The sequence below is a fragment of the Mytilinidion resinicola genome, assembly GCF_010093595.1.
Source record: "Mytilinidion resinicola strain CBS 304.34 unplaced genomic scaffold BDZ99scaffold_3, whole genome shotgun sequence".
Classification (NCBI taxonomy): Eukaryota; Fungi; Ascomycota; class Dothideomycetes; order Mytilinidiales; family Mytilinidiaceae; genus Mytilinidion; species Mytilinidion resinicola.
Genome location: NW_022985439.1, coordinates 1917959 through 1936622, shown reverse-complemented (window position 1 = coordinate 1936622; position 18664 = coordinate 1917959). Strand labels below are relative to the sequence as shown.

The following is an 18664-nucleotide window of genomic DNA, read 5'->3' as shown; positions in this document are numbered from 1 at the left end:
CCCGCTTCCGGCCAAGCGCCACAGTACTAATCACTCACCAACCACTCACAACCACGCGTACCCATCTTTCTTCCCCCCAAGGGCTACCACTACCCGCTTCCTTAGCTTGGGGATCCGCCCGCTAACTCGGTAGCCGTAAGTACTCGTATTTGGAGCAGAGTACGAGGCGGCCCACTGGAACACCCAATGACGACGGCGGCGGTGCGGAGTGCTGGGGGGCGGTTGGTAACGTGTGCTATTTCCGTAAGGACTTCTAGATAGGGGATGGGATGGGATGGCGATTGTATAACATTGGAAGGGTGCCCGGTGCGATGGTGGTGGGTCGATGGAAGACCGTTCTTTGGGAATTGGCGCTGTCGCACCGATGTTGAGGACGTCGCACGGAACGATCGCCGGCGCGAGAGAATCTGGGGACGGCGCGATGCAACGGTGCCATCGTGCTGGAAACGCCTTGGAACGCCTTGCAGAACGACCCGGTGAGGAGGTGGTGGAGGAGCTGGTGGTGGTACGAGTGAGGTAAGGGGATGATAGACGGGAAATGGTACGTGCCGCGACGACGACAACGACGACAGCAGGGAAAGAAGCAAAAAAGGGGGGGTTTTTTTTGGGTCCCCCCGAAGGGATGAACCTGCCTGTATTATGTATTCCTCAGAACTAAAAGTAATAACCTATCTAGGACTATAAAAGTTATGTCGCTCCCATCAATTCGTAGCACACCGGAAGAGCCTCCTAAAACTAGAACAAAAAAACAACAACCTCGAGACAAGACGCAGGCAAAACAACAGGCTTCGACTTTGATTTAGGGCTTTTCTTGGTTCTTGATTCTTCTTCGTTCTCTCCCTTCTTCTTCTTCTTCTTCTTCTTCTTCTTCTTCTTCTTCGGTGGACACATATGAACAACGACAGACACGCGAACACGCACAGTTTCAACAAAATATCACGGCGCGTGTCCTCGATTTTCGCAATCAACATACACAACAAAGATGTTTCTACAGATACCGATAACGATTCCGATCCCCCTGGGTTTCCCGATTTCCCGATAACACCGGTTTGCTCTTCTAAGGTCGTAAAATAATGCCAGCGTGGAGCGAGTGAGGAGGGTGGGGGGCGCTGGCGGGGTATTAAACAATATGTATACTTTCAAGGAGGGTGGAGAAGAGGAGGAGATGATGGCTAGGGGAGTGTGAGAGCTTAGAAGAGACCGAGAGCGAACTGGAGAGCGAGTTAGTAAAAGAAGATAGATGGAAGAGAGTATGATGGGGGAAGACTTACGGGAAGAAGGGCATGGCACCCGATCTGATTGGCCAGCGGCACGATGGCGGCGAAATCGGAAATCAGCCACCCGCGGGGCGCGTAGATGGCGAGGTAGATCATGCCGCCGACAATGGGCGTGATGAACAAGTACATGAACTTGAAGTCGCGCACGATGCGGTCGAGGCCGACGCGGAAGCCCGACTCGGACAGCTCCTTGGCCGTCGTCGTCCACTCCATCTTGATGCTGAAGAAGTGGCAGATGATGGCTTTCAGCAGGTGGTACGAGATGCCGCCGAAGAAGAGCAGGAACATGGGCGTCCACTTGGCCGTCTCCAGGCACGACTTGAAGAAGGTGGCTTGCCCGAGACGATGTCGCAACATGGCGTAGGCGAGCGGCGAGAGCACGTTGAAGATGACGGCCATGCCGACGAAGATCTTCCACGAGGTGATGTAGAACTGGTCGACGTTATCGCTGAACCATCCGACGATGAGGTAGTTGGCAAGTGTCAGAGGAATCGCGGAGGCGATGGCGTAATAGGTGCCGATGTAAGCGAGGATGGTGATCTTCGAGGTGACTTTGATCTTGCTGAAGATGAAGCGCATGAAAAGACGGGTGAAGGGTCCCCGGTAGATCCACATGTAAAGAGGGTTGAACACCAACTCGTTGCAGCCGTACGCGTATTTCTCCCAACGGGCAAGCTCGTCATAAACGGTGAGAGACACACCCTCCTTGAATCCGCCGTTGTGGTAGGTAGCTAGACGGACAACGAAGTCGTTCATTTGGAGACGCAGACTGACGTCGAAATCTTCAGACACGTGATCTTCAGACCAGAACTTGGTGTGGCCGTCCTCCTCGAAGGCGATGCTCTGGATAGCAGCCCATCGGATGAAGGTGTTGTGGCCGACGAAGGGAGCGCAGTCACCGTTACCAACCGCAAACTGGATGGACGTGTAAATCAGGTTGGTGAAGTAGGTGATACCGTTTTCGAACACGTTGTTGACGACTTGAAGGATACCGGAGGCGTGTTGGAGGAGGGCAACTTCAGGGCTCTCAATCATCTCAAGAGCACCATACAGGAGGCAGTCTTCGGGAACACGAGTGTCGGAATCGATAATCAGAATGACCTCACCAATGCGAACGTTGCCAGCAGCCCAGGTCTTGCCACCGTCTTTCTCGACCATTGCGTCACGGGCTTGATCGTAGATATCCTCCTCTTCCTGGATAGAGAGATCGTCCTGGGCGCAGCTGCGCTGGTTGCAAGTCTCGTCGACCAGTCGTTGCCACTCGTCCTCAACACGAATAGAGAAGTCCATGCAGTAGTTCATGTTGGAGGCCTTCTTGAACTGACCCTTTCGTAGGAAGAAATCCGGGCTATCCTTATCGCTGTTCTGGGCGGGACGCGAGCACCATCCGATGTGGTTGAGTTCGTAAAAGGCCTTGCGAGCCTCTTGCATATCTTCCTGGACAAGACGCATACCGTCATCGTTGACAAAGATGGAGGCTGTTCCACCCTGCTCCTCGTAGAACTTCACGGCATCGAGCAGACTGGTAACAGTGGGAATGATGACACCTTTAAGACCTTCCTTGTAAACGGGCATCTGGATGGTCACATGGGGAAGCTCGACATTAGCATGACGTCCTGGCTTGGGTGCCTTGCCTGCACGGAGTCAGCATTAATCGTTACCAAAGTGTGCAATGACCATTGCAGCGCGAAGCATCACATACCGGAATAGTACAAGCTGTTTCCATGCACACCGGAGAGGGGGCCGAAAAGCTGGAAGAGGGAACCAGTGATGACGATCATGAAGAACTAAGCGAAGATTGTCAGTTTCAGCTCCCAAAGCTAACACCAAGAAACGCCACGCAGTCCAGGCACGCAGCCTCGCTCCGGAGAAAAGATTGTTAGCGGGCCACTCACCAAGGAGAACATGGCAAACAGCGGGATCGTCGCAACCTTTCATCAACGTTAGTTGTTGCTCCGTAAGTTCCGATATTCGCACCGGTGTTGCGTTTAAGTGGGGCGACTTACCAAAGCAAAGCGCATCGTCTTTCCATCGAGACGGTACTCCGTAATGAGCTTTGCGAGACACGCCATTTCGACAACCACGACGAGAATCATGGCAAGGCCCACCAAGAGGGCGTGCGACAACAGGAAAGGTCGCTCTGGGACCTCCTGGCCGTCTCTTTCCGGGTCGAAGATCTTTTCACCCATCTCCTCAACTTCGATCGCACGGTCGATCGCACCGATCTTCTCGCTCATCTCGGCGTTCAGTTGGCCTGTGCTTTGGTGGGCTGAGATGGGGTACATTGTCGCACGAGTACTGCGCACCGCTGGTGTGCTGGCCGTCGTCGATTGTCGATATGGCGAAATGGCTCCTGGAGTGGCGGGGATGGCTTGTCCCCAGACGAGACCAAGTAGCCTTGTCTCAATGTCTGTTCCGTGGGCGAGGATACCAGGGACCGTGTCCCCCCAAACAAGGACGATTCTCTCTTGTCGGCATAGGACGACATAGGCTTCCCGGGTGATGACGGCCTTGCCAGTTGCGATGTCCTTGATGGAGTTGACGATTGGGAGCACGAATCCACGGGGGTCCAAGGAGAGCTCCGTTTGGAAAGGCGTGACCTGTTGCAGCAGAGCTTGGGTGATCTCCGAGCTCATGGTGAAAGCAACAGTGACACCTAACTTTTCGACGGCCACAGCAATGTCTTGGTTCAAGAACATTGGCTCAGCTGTGTACAGGCCATCAGGCCGTCGCAGTAATACACCCAGGTTGGAGCTTTCGTTCTCGATCACACCGAACTCATCCTGGGCGGGTTCCAACCACTTTGATTGTTGACATCTTCGGTGTAGGAACCTGACCATCTAGAGCTGGGTTAGCGATTGCGCCGTTATAGGCAAGTAGGTCTATGAGAAGGTAGGGTAGGACGCTTACCACATCGTGTCGATCTCCACCATTGGTTCTGCTCGAGATAATGCTCGAGCCTGAACTGTCCCGCACTTGCATGCCTGGGTGTTGGAATCGCACACCAGAACCCATCCCCTCCCTCGTCATACTCAAGGAGTCTCGGTCGAAGCCAAGATTGTTGTTCGCCATGGTAAGGAAGAAAGCAAGAACAAGTAAGAGGGATACGTTTAACGAGTGATTGTATCCACTCTTGAACACAAATGATCAACGCTGGTAAATGACAGCAGAGGTAAGGAACGAAGAGGAGGGTGACAGCGGGCACTTGAGTTCCGGATATACGACCCTGCCCGTGCAGATAACAGGGTCGTTAGATCGAGTGGCCCATGCCACGATTTGCTGGGCTGAAGTCGAACCAAGAATGACTCGGGCTAGATCTGAGGCTAGAACAGAAACCCCTCCTGCCTAGGTTCCGCCGTTTTGGAAAGGGCATGTTCAGGGTTTAGTCAATAGTGTCTCAGACGCCCGAATCGAACGAGCTCGAGCGCCAACGACTGCAAGCGCCGCACAGGGCTTCCGAAGCATTGCCACGTAGCGCCCTGGACCGGTTGTGTATCACGTACAGAGGGAAAGTTATCTTGAGGGCGCCACGGGCCAAGACAATAGGGGATAGCGGCAGAGGGTGCAAGAAGCCAGAGGCGCCAGTCAACGGTAGGTCGGCATGCCGCTAGGCGACTCTCAATGTATTCGTGCGCAGAGAGAGGATCCAGGCGATGCGCCCAGCGGACGGCGGCAGGGGCTCCGTATCAGAGGAGTCCATGCTCTGAGAATCCAGGGCAGAAGCGAGCGAGCCCAGGTTGTGGAAACAGCGTGCATAAGACCAGGAAGTCAAACACAATAACGTGTGCCGAGCTCCAGAGCACGAGCTAGGTACGAACTACTGGCAGATGGGAAGGCCAAGGCGGGCCATCCGCGTTTGGGGGAATGTTTAGGAGACGCGAGTGTCCTAAAGGGGTCAAGGAGGCTCGCGCCGGCTCAGACGGCGGGTGATGTTGAGTCGAGGGGCCCTGTTTGTGAAGGCTAGGGGGTGGCATTGAGAGCACAACTCCCCCACGTCCCACCAGCGCCAAGGCGTCACCTCCAGCCCCTGACGACGAGGGGCTGGCTGGCGCGAGGAGAGACTCCGCTGCGGCTCGACGCGGAACAGAGTCGCATGTTTCTCTCGGCCACGGTTTTCGATGCAGCAGCAATCGACAATATGCTGGCGGAGAAGTGGCCGCAGTTGAGTGCAATATTGTGGCTGCAGGGTGTGAGGAGGCGACGATAACGTCGGACAGCGATGATGTCTCCGGGGCCTGCAGGTCCGCGAAAATAGAAGCGGGCGGTAAGGTGCGCTTGCAGTAGTGGCGTTCCAGCGGTGGGCGTCAGAAACGGGGGCTGGCCGAGCTACATAATCTCCACACTGCGGGCCAGGGCGCTCAGCACCGTGATAGGGCCGTGCCTGGGCAGGAACCGGATCGGCCAGAGTCTAAACGCACCTGGCTGCATCCCACTCAGGAGGCGAACCGCACCACCGCGGCCGCCCTCGACCACCACCAACCTCGCGGGCGGCAGACTGCGCTCACCGTGGCATATGCGTGACGCAGGGTGCGTAGGTGGAGGTGTCCACGACGGCGGATGGTTTCAGCGGGCGGCCAGGGGCGCAGGCAGGCGGCGGCATTCGCCAGGCGGCGCTGGTGGCTGCAACACCATGCCAAGCATCGCCTGCGCGCGCGGCACGCTATAGGGAGCGGAGTCAGGGTCAGCTGCACGCGCTGGGATTGCGCCGCCGCCCGCTGCCCCAGCCGCGGCTTCGATTGACGATGGCTGGGCCCCCGGCGAAATGCTCCGGCCTCGATTGGCGCCCAGCGCATCTGGACTTCCGCTTTCAACGTGCCCGCGGCCGCCCGCTATCGCCGCCAGCAGCCCCTGTCGCACCGTTCCGCACACACCTCCCCATCGCATCTTGATCCATGCACGCACTCCGCCGCCCAGCCCCGCCAACGCCATCCATGCTTCCGGCCATGTGTGCGCCATCGTCGTGGAGCAACGAGCCCAGCGGCGGCGGCGACGGCTGCTGATGCACGTCGTCCAGCTCGATTGTCGTGCGTCCACCGTCCCGCGCGACTCATCTGCGCTGTCCTCAAAAGAACCTGGCCCCATAAGGCGTTGTGAGTTCCCCATCTTGCTGCAATACGCCGCCGCCTTGGGTCCCAGCTTGGACGACGCAACTGTCTCCTGCGCCCGTGCTTTTGCCTGGTCAGCCCGCGCGCTTCCCGGCCTATACCTCGAGCAGATCGTCCGTTTTTCCGCTCTTCATCTGGATCTCTGCTGCAGGTCGTCGTACCGCCTTCCACCATGTCCAGCTCAAACTCCATCCACACGCCCCATGGAGCCCACACGCCCCATGGAGGCATTGGAACGAATCCCTTCGCGACCCCCATCCGCCTCAGTCGTGCTCCCACCGAGGAGGGCAGCGATGACCGCCAATCCTACTTCCCCGCCACTGCGATTTCAGGTTCGTGCATTGCATGCTGTTGCATTCTTCGACTTTGCCCTCACCATGTGTAGCAGGACCACAGGCACGCCTTCGCAAGTTCAAGAGTGCGCGATGGAAGGGCCCGGAGTAAGCAGTACCCCACCTCGACCCGAACCTTCTAACGACGTCAGTTATGAGAAGCCGTGGGTGGAGAACAAGAACCCCCGCAAGAAATGGGAGCCCATGATCTTCTATGGCTGTATCTTCGTGGGCGTTGTTATTGGTGCTATCATTTGCTACTTTGCCTACGCATCCGTTTCAAACCACGAGGTGAGCATCTTCTCTATTTGCGAAGAATCCATCTGACGTTTCTAAGTACTGCCTGATTCTGGAAGATGACTTCCACAACATCGATCTGAACAATTGGAGTTACGAGATCCAGCGTGGTGGTTTCGGTAGTGGCACCTTCGAGTGGACTACCAACGACCCAAAGAATGCCTACACCGACGAGAAAGGTCTCCACATTGTGCCGACACTCACCACCGATTCTACCGACATCACCATTGACCAGCTGGAGGACAACTATGTGCTCAATCTCACGACCGCGGGTACTTGCACTTCGACGGATGTCACCATGTGCGCCATTCGCAGCAACAAGACGTCCGGTGCCATCATCAACCCGGTCCGCAGTGCCCGTCTAACAACCAAGGGCAAGAAGACTATCACGTATGGTAAGGTCGAAGTTGTCGCCAAGATGCCCAAGGGATCGTGGCTCTGGCCTGCTATCTGGATGATGCCGGAGCACGACACCTACGGCGCATGGCCGGCGTCTGGAGAGATCGATATTGCAGAGAGCAGAGGCAACTTCGGCGACGACTACCCCAGCGGTGGCCGGGATGCCCTCATCAGTGCCCTGCATTGGGGCCCGGTGCCGGAAGCGGATGCTTTCTACAGAACTTCGGGACAGCATCGCGTGCGCCGGACCGATTACACGGAAAAGTTCCACACGTTCGGAGTTGAGGTAACACAGTGACGCGCGTCGGCAGCACAAGTATCACCCTGCTAACGACGCCATAGTGGAGCGAGAACTACCTCTTCACTTACATTGACAGTCGTCTACTGGTATGTTCAATCTATTACATCATCCCTCACCTTCGTTGTTGCCCTCCATGCGGAGATGCCCCCCGCCTGCGCATGATGCATGAAAATCAATAGCTGACTCTCCTATAGCAAGTCTTCTTCATCAAGTTCAACAACAAGAAGAGCATGTGGGACCGTGGCAAATTCGGCCAGGCCATCTTCAACCACTCTGCGCTCTTCGATCCGTGGTCGCAGACTGGCCGCCACAACACTCCTTTTGACCAGCCGTTCTACCTGATTCTCAATGTCGCTATTGGCGGCACCAACGGCTTCTTCCCCGACGGCGTTGGCAACAAGCCATGGGGCGACAAGAGCGGCCAGTCGCCCAAGGAGTTCTGGGACAGCCAGTCCCAGTGGATTGACACGTGGGGCAAGGGCGACGAGCGCGGGATGACGGTCAAGAGCGTGAAGATGTGGAGCGAGGGCAAATGCTGAAAGGGTAAAGCCAAATCAGCAGCTCGGGGACATCTGCACCCAGAGCGGTTAGCAGCAGTGGGAAGGTTTTTCTTGGTACAGCTATTGTAATTCTCGCGGGTCTTGGATTAAGGGTTTCTTCGGCGCTTCTTGGGACATCGGACAGCAGCAATTACATGACGACAAACTAGAGGCTCGGGGTCAGGTGGATTCGATACTTAATTCAGCAATGGTTCCTCTGTCGCGCCGCTGCATAACTATCGATTCCTTGGGCGTCCAGCGTCGGCCGCGTCATGCACCGCCACTGTACGTGATAGGCCGCGTCTCGACACCGTTCTCGCAACACGGCAGGCCAGCGGTCCGAACCCCCTGCTTTCCATCGGCGGCATGGGATGCCCTGTAGCGCCAGGGGTATTCGGGAGGGGAGCCTGTCATCGTGGGCTATGAAAGATAGCGCCGAGCCTGGCCAACCCCCTTACGTCGTCCGTGCTTCGATATCGACCTCGTCAACACTCCCGTCCATGCTCCACCATGCGCCCAAGACAACCGCCCACCCAAGTCTCGCCCGCGCCGACGCCTCTGGCTTTTCCGGCCATACGCCGGCCCTACGCCGGCCCAGAGTCGCTCGCGTGGCCTCGGTGCTATTGCGTTTGGCAAGCCACGAGCTCCTAACGGGCTCAGCCTCACGGCCAGCCTGGGAATATCACGTCCAGAATACGGGCATCGTTCGCCTGGAAGCTGCACGACTCGAATAGCCCGCGTCTCGCTCTCGGTTGTCACGTACCGGCCTCTCAGGGCTGAGCTGAAGGGGTAGTCGAACGCTACCCGAACCACCTGGCCCGCAATCGATAGCCCTGATCTCCCTGTCTAGACCCTTCTTACCTCCACCCTTCCGCCGTTCAGATGCTGTAGAGTTCTGCATCTGTTGCTTTGCCAAGTACTTTTGGCGGCCTCCCGCCCGTTTCTGTCACTTCTTCACACTCGTTCATCTTGTCCTTCTTTGCGTGCTCTTTGCCGTTATGGCACCCACGATCGTTACATCGGCACTTGCTGCCTTATTATTAATATGCAGTGTGCGTATTTAGTGGCAAACTTGCTTGTCTAACATTCGACTCCGGTTGGACGGTCCATATTAACAATGTTGTACAGGCCTCATTTACGAGCGCTACTGTTCACCACCACCACCACTACGAGAAGCGTGCTTTGACGCCTCCGGCAGCCCCAGCCACCAATTGGACCTACCTAGGATGCTACACGTATGTACATGCGATCATTACCGTGCCATGTGTGCGACTAACACGTGTCCACCCTCAGTGATAGCGTAGGTGCCCGAGGCCTCACCAGCGCAGGCTACAACAGCGGCGATTCCATGACCAACGAGGCCTGCGTGTCGTATTGCGCAGGCAAAAACTACATCTATGCCGGAACCGAGTACGCTGGAGAATGCTGTATGTGCATTCCCCCAATATCTCGCTACCAAGCTCTCACCGTGGACATCGGGATCGGGCATCAGCCCACCATTTTTGTAAAGTCAATGCTAATCGGCTATCTTTATTCCAGACTGTGGAAACAAGATCCAAACCACCAGCACCCTTGACGATGACAGCACATGTAACATGGCCTGCAATGGCGATGCTACTGAGCCGTGCGGTGGTTCCAACCGATTGACTGTCTATTCAACCCCACCACCCGCTCAGGACCCTGGTCCATTCATCAACCCCGGTGTCGATGGTTACCATTATCAGGGCTGCTACAGGTAGGCACGATGCTTCCGTTTTCCCGTTCCAGATCCTCGATACGAGATCTTAAAACCCTGCTTGCTTCAATTTCCGGGACCTGAGTCCTGTACGTGGCCGTTGCAACGCATCGTGGTTGCTACTCGGAAGTAACCATACGACACTTCCGTCACCAACCATCATACCTGACAGGGATGAGTGTTGCCAATTATAGATTGAATGAAGGCTGATCTTCACACGCAGTGATACTAATGCCGGCCGCACTTTGAACCAAGGTCTGCCTGTGACAGGCGGACAGTCCGCTCTGACTGTAGCCCTATGTGTCTCTACATGTTCGGATGCCGGCTATGTCTTGGCTGGTGTAGAGTATTCTTCTGAGTGCTGTAAGTCTTTTCTGTACCTAAACACCATGGCATTTTTGCTCATGCTCTTACTCCTAGACTGCGCCAACGCCATTGGGGGCACCGGTGTGCTGATTGACGATTCGAGCTGTAGCATGACTTGCAACGGCAACAGCACCGAATTCTGTGGTGGGTCCGACGCATTGAGCGTGTATTCTTCCAAGACCGCTCCAGACGGCTGGAAGGCCCTGGGATGCTATACCGACTCTGCTGGCGCCCGCACCCTTACTACTTACGAATTCCCCCCGGGTGATCTCACCATTGAGAAGTGCACCACTGCGTGTGAGGGCTTCACGTACGCGGGTGTCGAGTACGGAGGAGAATGCTACTGCGGCAACGAGTTCTCCAATGATGGTGGTCCGGCTCCAGACGGCAGCGCTCAGTGTAACAAACCTTGCAATGGAAACGCTCAGGAAACCTGTGGTGGTCCCAACCGCTTGAACGTCTTCCAGGTTCTTGGAGGAGCTTCTACTACCACAACCGCGGCATCAGCGTCTGCAACTCAAGCTGCCGCATCAACCTCTACCAAGCCTGTCAACACCGCACTTCCTACTGGATGGGCCTACAAAGGCTGCTACATTGACGGAGCTAATGGCCGTATCATGCTCAACCAGGAGCCAGACAGCAGCAGCAACACCGTTGAAGATTGTGTTGCCACCTGCACTGGCCTAGGATATTCCGTTGCTGGTATGGAATACGGCGCACAGTGCTTCTGCGACGACTTCGTTCGCAATGGTGGGGCGCTCACTTCTGATTCGGACTGCAGCATGAACTGTGCCGGCAATGCGAACGAGAAGTGTGGTGCTGGTAACCGGATGAGTGTCTACTCCGACGGACCTCTTCAGGTGTACCAGCCACCTGCGACCCAGACTCAGAATCTCAATGGCAGCTGGGAATACCAGTATTGCTTGTACGATGATGCTGAGGCAAGAACTTTCCCATATCAGCTGATCCTCTCCGAGAACAACACTGCCAATAACTGCCTAGCTTCTTGCCAGAAGTTCGGCTATGAGGCTGGCGGAATGGAGTTCGGTGACGAATGCTGTAAGTGTTCCTGTTCATTTGCAGTTTTACTTGAGGAGTTGCTAAATCTTAATGGACAGACTGTGGTGATCCTGCCGATGTTCTACCTGGTAACCAGGAGGATGAGGCCGACTGTAACAGTGTCTGTACCGGAAACGCGACTTACATCTGTGGTGGCGGCGATCGAATCTCTTACTACAAGTGGACCGGTCCTTCTCTTACTGCGTGGAACTACGCCTCAGGTAACGCAGCTGGCGCATATGAATTCTTGATTGGCGGTGTCATCGTTCCTCTTATCACCACACCTGGTGTTAACGGCAAGGTCACTTTCCTCGAGAAGCACGGAACTGGTAACCCCAACGCCACTGGAGCATACGAACTGGACATTGCGCAACTCAACAACTTCACTGGGGCCTGGCGTGAGATGCATGTCAAGTCGGATGTTTTCTGCTCTGCGGGCTTGACTCTACCTGACAAGGTTGGACGACAGATTAACATTGGAGGCTGGGCGAACGACGACACCTACGGTATCCGACTCTACTGGCCAGATGGTTCTCCCGGAGTGGATGGAGTCAATGATTGGCAAGAGAATGTCCAGGAAGTCAAGCTCCAGAAAGGCCGTTGGTATCCTACTGCCATGATCATGTCCAACGGATCTATCCTGGTTGTTGGAGGTGAACAAGGCTCGAACGGTGCGCCAGTGCCATCCCTCGAGGTTCTTCCCACCGTCGGACCCTACCTCTACTGCGACTGGCTTGAGCGCACGGACCCCTACAATCTGTATCCGTTCCTTGCAGTCCTTCCCAGCGGAGACATCTTTGTCGCGTACTACAACGAAGCACGTATCCTGGACGTGGACACTCTTCAAACCAAGCGAACCCTTCCCAACATTCCAGGCGCTGTCAACGACTTCCTCGGTGGCCGCACCTATCCCTTTGAAGGAACTGCAGTCATCATGCCCCAGCACTGGCCGTACTCTGACCCCTTGACTGTCATGATGTGTGGTGGCTCTATCCCTGGCCCTGAATTTGCTCTGGATAACTGCGTATCAATTACTCCCGACGTCGCAGATGCCGAGTGGGTCATTGAACGTATGCCGTCCAAGCGTGTCATCTCTTGCATGACTGCCCTCCCCGATGGCACTTTCGTCATCTTGAACGGTGGCCAGCAGGGCCGTGCTGGTTTCGGTCTCTGCACGGAGCCCAACCACAACGCTGTCATCTACGATCCAACTGCCCAGGTCAACCATCGCATGACTGTAGCCGCCAACACGACTGTCGATCGTCTCTACCACTCCGAAGCTGTTCTCCTCGATGACGGACGCGTTCTGGTCTCTGGATCTGATCCCGAAGACGTGCGTTTCGTCCAGGAATACAGAAACGAGGTCTTCATCCCGCCGTATCTGATGGGCTCCCCAACGCAACCGGTCATCTCCATCACTGACGCCAACAAGCACGCAGACTGGGCCTCAACCTTCCAAATCACCACAGACTCACCTATCAGCAAGATCTCTCTCATGGGCGCCACATCGAGCACGCACGGCAACAGCATGGGCATGCGCACCTTCTTCCCAGCCTTCACCTGCGGAGGCGGCACCTGCACCATCAGCACGCCGCCGGACTCAAAGATCTGCCCGCCCGGTTGGTTCCAGGTCTTCGCCCTCAACTCGGCCGGTGTGCCCAGCGTGGCCGTGTGGGTTCGCATTGGCCAAGATCTCGCGAGCTTGGGCAACTGGCCCAACTACCCTGACTTTACCCTGCCGGGCGTGTAAATATTTCCAGCTCTTTCTGCGTATTATTCCTAGGCATAAGCGGTTTCGGACGGAAGGTGGAGCATAATCTCTAATTCTATCTAATTCTCACGTGCTTTGTTTCGAAACTGAGGTCCTTTGGCTCTCCACAACCACCATTTTAGGGCGACTTTTCTTTTTTGATTGCCATTTTAACTTGATACCACCGGCGCATTTCGCATGCCTATTACGCAAAAGCTTTTCATTAAGAGACTATTGCATCGGTGGAAGAGGAGAGAGAGAGAGAGAGTGGAGGAGCAGGTTCAACTGGACACCTTGGCCCATGGCTTTGCGGGAAAAGGGAATGGGGAAAGGAGAGGGGTGTTGAGGAGACACATATCGCTGTTATAGGACGTATGTACCTACAAATCACGATATGCTTCTTCATGCCTGCCCTGCTCTTTACACACACAAACGACCTTCGAAGTGATTACCTCGTAAACCCTCCCCTCCCTCTGATACCGCACGTGCTTGATGCCCCCCGCCAGGGATCCAGCGGGGTGCGCGCGCCGCTCACACTCCACGAGCCCAACCCGCGCATTGTCCACCGCGCAAATGTTTTCTCGAGGCAGTGCAACACGTGCCCTTATCTGCCCTGTTCTCACTCGTAGCAACGGCCGCGCTCGAAAACCCCCCATCACGCACCCTCGCCCCCCCCCCAACGGGCTAAACAAGCAACCTCCATACCATACCACAGCTCCACCCGCACCGTGCGAACCGAACACGACGCTTCTAGACTCGCCCGCGGGCAGCACCGCCTCCACTCCACTCTATCTACTCGCCACGGCGCATATTGCGCGCGCAAGGAGTGGAGTGGTATGGGACGACTCACTATACCGTGCGTCGCGCCGTTAGAACTAGTTGCATTGCACGAGAGAAAAATGAGAAAAAGTTAAATGTAGGTTTGATTAAATTCCCCGTTCCTGATCGGGAAGTAACTAAGGGACGCAGCGGCGCACTTTTGCAGGGGTGGGGCAGGGGGGGCTAAGACTAATGCACGGGTGGAAAGTATGGAGGTTGATGCATAATTTGTAGTTATTGCAAGGGTTAGGGGGGCAGGGGGGGGAGGGGGGAAGGGAGGAGGAGGGATACTGTAATTGCACAGACTGGCATGTTCCAATATCACGGCGAAATCCTGGTCTTTGTCACATTATGTTATGCCCGCGGCTGCAAGGTTTTGAATTCCTGGATTTTGTTTTGGGGACCTTGTTGGACGGCGTTGGTTCCGTTTTTTACCCAGAAACCGGGGAACCGAAAATTGGTTGGTTGCCTATCTTGGTTTTCCGTGAACGGCAGGGCGCGGGGGATGCAGGCGCCTCGGTGCGTTTTGACGATTGCGGCGTCCGCGGGAAAAGGGTGAGTTGGCTGTTCCAAAGCTGCCGTTGCCGGAGGCGATGGATTCCCCGAGGGGACGGGTTGGAGGAGGCTCTAGATGCTGGCCGCCGGGCTGCGAACAGGTTTCTTATGAAACGGAAATGCGCCGCCGGTCTTGGGGGCCTGTCGGTCATGAAGTTCAGACAAACTTCCCCCGAAAACGTGGTGTGGCACAGCACGCGAATAGAGTGCGGCTGTCTGGAGACGGGGTGGGCACGACACCGGGAGGCAAGCTGGCAGGTCGTACCGAGCTCGAGCTGCCCCGTCCCGTGGTTCATTCATCATTTTCTGTGTCTCTCACCTCCCCTGACGAGAACGCAAGAAACAACAGTCTTCGCCCGACTCCTGCGCCCGAAGTCCAGTCCATTCAGGCTATTCAGCACTCTCAGCCCTCCCGGAGAAATCCCCTTCGCCCAGCCCAACAGTGGAAATTAGAACCAAGTAAAAGCCCCCCGTTGCCCTCGTGCGCCGCCGCGCCGTCGCCCGGCCACCTCGCCTCCGCCGACCTTCGTTCCCAAGGCTCAGCTCCCAGTCAAGCATTTGGCGAAGCAATTGGCGTTTAATTGCGGCGTTTTGTTGAGGCGCTGTTGCGGCGTTTGTTTGCGTTGGTTTCTTCTTTTTCGCTTCCCGGGGTCGGTTTTCTGTGTGGCGCGCGGTTGCTGGATGTGGTGATCCGGCGTGCCAGATGGCAGCGGTGTGGCGTTGGGACGCGTTTTGGGCCGATGATAAGCTTTGGGTGCTTTCTGGGCTGGTGAGCTGAAGGGCTGGATGGGCGTATGGGTTTTGATAGGGAAGATAGGGATGAGGAGACGAGGTAGGAAGGGAAGGGCAGACGCGAGGTCTGTGGGCGAGATGGTGGGAGACTGGCCTGCTGGGGAGGTAAGCTGGCTTGTGAGCGTTGAGGTAGGTTATCCCAACATTTCAACCTCTTCTGCTCATAGCGTTGTTGTTATCGGGTGCTCGCTGCCATGCATACCGATATACAGTTCATCTTCAACTCAAACACACGTTCCATGCTCTCCGTCGGTATTTTCATAATTTCCTGAGACGCCCCTTCAAAATCTAGGGCGATTCTAAGCAAGTTTCTGCTTATATGTATGTAGCATTCTAGCTATGTGACTGCTTGAGAGGGGGAGCATGTCAATGTCTATCAACATGTGAGCATTGTCCGTCTTCCGTGCTTGGGGTGGCTATTCTCTGATTCCAAGATTCAATAGCATTCCTAAGGTTGCTACCGTCTTCATATTAGCTTTTCTTGTATCAGGCTATTTCAGTAACAAGAGAACTTCGTTGATAATTCCAGACTTTATCGAATCGTCGTGAGCGACCTAGAGCATGTACAGCATCTCCTCACATCCGCGAGATCCTCCACCACCCTTCTGGCTTACCGAAACATGGTCTTGGACCACATGAAATCTACAACCCTCTTTTGGTATACTTGAAATTGCCTGCGGGCTACATGTGTGACGTGAGATAGGGTGTAGGATGACTCGAGGGTTGGCAACCTATAAGGTTTCAATATACATTCATAGGACATCAGTTTGGCTATGCTGTTTGGACACTGTCTAGGGTACGCCTGTGGGCTTTTCAAAACTCCAAAAGCAGTCGTAAAGGCCGACGCAGTGGAAAATAGGCTACCTTTTGACCGGCTGAATGCCTGCTGGCTGAGCTGCCCCTCACAGTGATGTCGGGCGAGCAAGAGTAGAGCCCGTGCAGTGGTATATCCACTGTTCAAACTTACGATTTCGTACTGTACTCTACACGTCTACATCAATCTCTGTCACCTAAAGTGTTTCTTGAACTACAAATCGCAAAACGAAAGAACGAGCATCTAGTTCATGACTTTTCGACCCGTTTGAGAGACTTCATTCTCTCTCGATATGAAGAGAATCCAGCCATCGTGTCAGCAGCATCCACCGATTCCACAATGCGTGTACTGACCTCAGTACCGTGGAGCTACTCCCTTACGCTCTCTAGTCTGGGTGTCTCCGAGCTTACCCTCTATAGACCTACATCTTTCGCGCTGTAGCTCTGCGCAACGCCATTCTCATAGTCACCTCTAGGGACAAAGGCCCGCACCGTTCAAAAAAAGAGACGTATCATCACCTGTGCCCTAGTCTAATTATATTCGCAACGGCCGGCACTCAGAAGGGAAGTGATTACCACTTGGGCTCAGGCTGCTCGCACCGCCTTCAGTGCCATGCAAAGGAAGAGAAGACTCTCGGGGAGAAGCCGAGGGCGTACGGGCTGGAGAGGGGGAACTATCGGGACGTCAGAGAAGACAGGGCGTCGTATTGGGCGACAGGGCCTAGGGCGCAATAAGGAGTAAAGAAAGTTGTATCGAATACAGTGGCGTGTTGGTCGCAGAAATCAAAGTCATTGCCTCGCTCATGGGGTCGGATAGGGTGAGGATTTTCAAGACCATAATCTCTTTCTCGCAGATGTCTCAGCATCTACACGTCGTATCGACGATCAGAAACTATTAAAAAGATGTGTCTAGTCAAGGAAAACAGTCCGTGGAATCTTTGAGAGGAGATTTCGCCACCTCATCGGAATAGAGGTGGGTCTCTATACTACACGTAAACGAATGGGCACAAGACCGGCTGAAGTAGACTTCAGAAGGATGAGCCGAACCCAGACACTGAGAAAGTACCTCACTAACGCCGTATACACCTAATTTTGGTATCCCTTCTTTCAAAGCACATACTTGCAGCCCACAAACCCAGGGACGAGCACGCCGGGCATCTTCCGCTCGATCTCTTGCTTCACACGCCATCCAGAGCAATGTCCCGGGATGAGAATCTTCGCATCCAGTGCGGCGAAAGCATCCACCGTTGCCTGAATCTGGGCTGGCTCTGCGTCTGCGAGGTGATACCCGCCTACGACAGCATAGAGCGGTGCACCATTACCGAGCGCGACGGCGTGCTTGGAGGCGTTTATGGCACCAGCGTGGCTACAGCCTGTGAAAACGACGATGCCTTTGCCTATGTCAAGTCAGCAAGAACACTTCAGAGATGCGATCGGGAGTATCAAAAGAGATGAGATAGGTTGAAGTGGGCGGTACCTTTCAAATTCACCATAACAAGCCTCTCATCCGCAATCAACTCATCGCTCTCCCACGCCTTCTTCTCAGACACAAACCGGATCCCTCGTCGCAGGCCTAGCTCGTACGGCGTGACGCGGGGTATCTCGCCCGAGATCTGGAAGAAGTCATCAAGAACGGTGTGCGCTTGGTCGCTCTTGCTAACCTTTGCGCCGATATCTTCAATCTCGGTGAACGTGGGGTCTGCTTCGAAGGACACGGCGGCTTCGGGGCCCATGAAGCCGCGGTAGTCCGGGCGTGCTGGGTGGAGGTCTACGACCAAAGGAGACGCGGATGAAGGAGAGGGGGCAGCTTTGGATGCGGTCTTCGCTTCATTGATCATCTGGATGGCGCGAAGCATGCCGCCGGAGTGATCGCGATGCCAATGAGAGAGATGGACTAGCTCGATAGTGGAAAGATCGCATCGGAGACGCTTCGCATTGCGTTCCCAGGCCGATTCCTCAGGACCGGTGTCGAAGAGGAGCGTGTGGGATTTGTCGCCTTTAGTTGCGGTCTACAACATCATTAGATCTTAGCTCGACTGCTGAGGACTGGCGTCTTACAATCATGAGAGACAGCCCGTGCGCGCCACAGCAGATCGAACTCATGCGGAATTCCTTGGCTCCTTCTCCTCGATCTGGTGCATCGTGAGGAGAGAAGACGCCGAGCTCTCTGATTCCACCCGTTTGCGTGACGAGAGAGTTTTGGCAGGGTGAAATGGGGTCGAGCTCGTTGTCGATTATAGCTACGATGGAGAGGCTGTCGATCTCGGTGAGAGGCATGGTTGCGATCTGGAGGAATCAAGGCAAGCTAAACAGCTCGTTTGTACGACCTTGATGCCTTGTACTACGAACTTGTGTTTTGGCAATGCAAGAGGATACTGTGTCGATGTTGATATTGATGTTCGATGTCAGCAAGGATGCCGATGGTTGCCGGTGGCAGGTGGTCCGTCATCATCCAACAAAGGACCCTAGTCGCACTACCGCATCTGGATCGTGGTACACATTCTTCAGAAAAGATCATGGGATTG

The 18664-nt window shown here is 55.2% G+C and overlaps 8 protein-coding genes across 8 annotated transcripts; 5 read left to right on the top strand and 3 right to left on the bottom strand.

Annotated features, from left to right (window-relative positions):
- Nucleotides 1-1190: 1190 nt before the first annotated feature.
- Nucleotides 1191-4117, bottom strand: BDZ99DRAFT_485622 (uncharacterized protein; the record flags this gene model as incomplete). The annotated part of the gene is made up of 5 exons (XM_033722721.1): nt 1191-1211; nt 1272-2911; nt 2980-3064; nt 3173-3208; nt 3284-4117. The coding sequence occupies 5 exons, from the start codon at nt 4115-4117 to the stop codon at nt 1191-1193; spliced, it is 2616 nt and encodes an 871-aa protein (XP_033582167.1).
- Nucleotides 4118-5840: 1723 nt separating this feature from the next.
- Nucleotides 5841-6380, bottom strand: BDZ99DRAFT_515943 (uncharacterized protein; the record flags this gene model as incomplete). The annotated part of the gene is made up of 1 exon (XM_033725023.1): nt 5841-6380. The coding sequence occupies one exon, from the start codon at nt 6378-6380 to the stop codon at nt 5841-5843; it is 540 nt and encodes a 179-aa protein (XP_033582166.1).
- Nucleotides 6338-8671, top strand: BDZ99DRAFT_459129 (concanavalin A-like lectin/glucanase). Its single transcript, XM_033719090.1, has 6 exons — nt 6338-6714; nt 6768-6822; nt 6867-7005; nt 7052-7696; nt 7753-7797; nt 7906-8671. The coding sequence occupies exons 1-6, from the start codon at nt 6555-6557 to the stop codon at nt 8248-8250; spliced, it is 1389 nt and encodes a 462-aa protein (XP_033582165.1). The 5' UTR covers nt 6338-6554; the 3' UTR covers nt 8251-8671.
- Nucleotides 8672-8788: 117 nt separating this feature from the next.
- On the top strand, nt 8789-10161 carry BDZ99DRAFT_459128 (WSC-domain-containing protein). The gene is made up of 4 exons (XM_033719089.1): nt 8789-9302; nt 9379-9485; nt 9544-9677; nt 9790-10161. The coding sequence occupies exons 1-4, from the start codon at nt 9249-9251 to the stop codon at nt 9987-9989; spliced, it is 495 nt and encodes a 164-aa protein (XP_033582164.1). The 5' UTR covers nt 8789-9248; the 3' UTR covers nt 9990-10161.
- Nucleotides 10162-10193: 32 nt separating this feature from the next.
- On the top strand, nt 10194-13612 carry BDZ99DRAFT_192037 (copper radical oxidase). Its single transcript, XM_033713161.1, has 3 exons — nt 10194-10348; nt 10406-11410; nt 11470-13612. Exons 2-3 carry the CDS (start codon nt 10462-10464, stop codon nt 13158-13160), a joined length of 2640 nt encoding a protein of 879 aa, XP_033582163.1. The 5' UTR covers nt 10194-10348; nt 10406-10461; the 3' UTR covers nt 13161-13612.
- A 1-nt stretch (nt 13613) lies between these two features.
- BDZ99DRAFT_192033 (uncharacterized protein) lies at nt 13614-14224 on the top strand. The gene is made up of 2 exons (XM_033713160.1): nt 13614-14076; nt 14130-14224. Exon 1 carries the CDS (start codon nt 13653-13655, stop codon nt 14031-14033), a length of 381 nt encoding a protein of 126 aa, XP_033582162.1. The 5' UTR covers nt 13614-13652; the 3' UTR covers nt 14034-14076; nt 14130-14224.
- Nucleotides 14225-14268: 44 nt separating this feature from the next.
- BDZ99DRAFT_192022 (uncharacterized protein) lies at nt 14269-15154 on the top strand. The gene has a single exon (XM_033713159.1). It carries the CDS (start codon nt 14331-14333, stop codon nt 14985-14987), a length of 657 nt encoding a protein of 218 aa, XP_033582161.1. The 5' UTR covers nt 14269-14330; the 3' UTR covers nt 14988-15154.
- A 1771-nt stretch (nt 15155-16925) lies between these two features.
- On the bottom strand, nt 16926-18544 carry BDZ99DRAFT_435399 (metallo-beta-lactamase superfamily protein). Its single transcript, XM_033717482.1, has 3 exons — nt 18198-18544; nt 17617-18148; nt 16926-17536 (listed from the first exon to the last, which is right to left on the bottom strand). The coding sequence occupies exons 1-3, from the start codon at nt 18414-18416 to the stop codon at nt 17247-17249; spliced, it is 1041 nt and encodes a 346-aa protein (XP_033582160.1). The 5' UTR covers nt 18417-18544; the 3' UTR covers nt 16926-17246.
- Nucleotides 18545-18664: the final 120 nt, after the last annotated feature.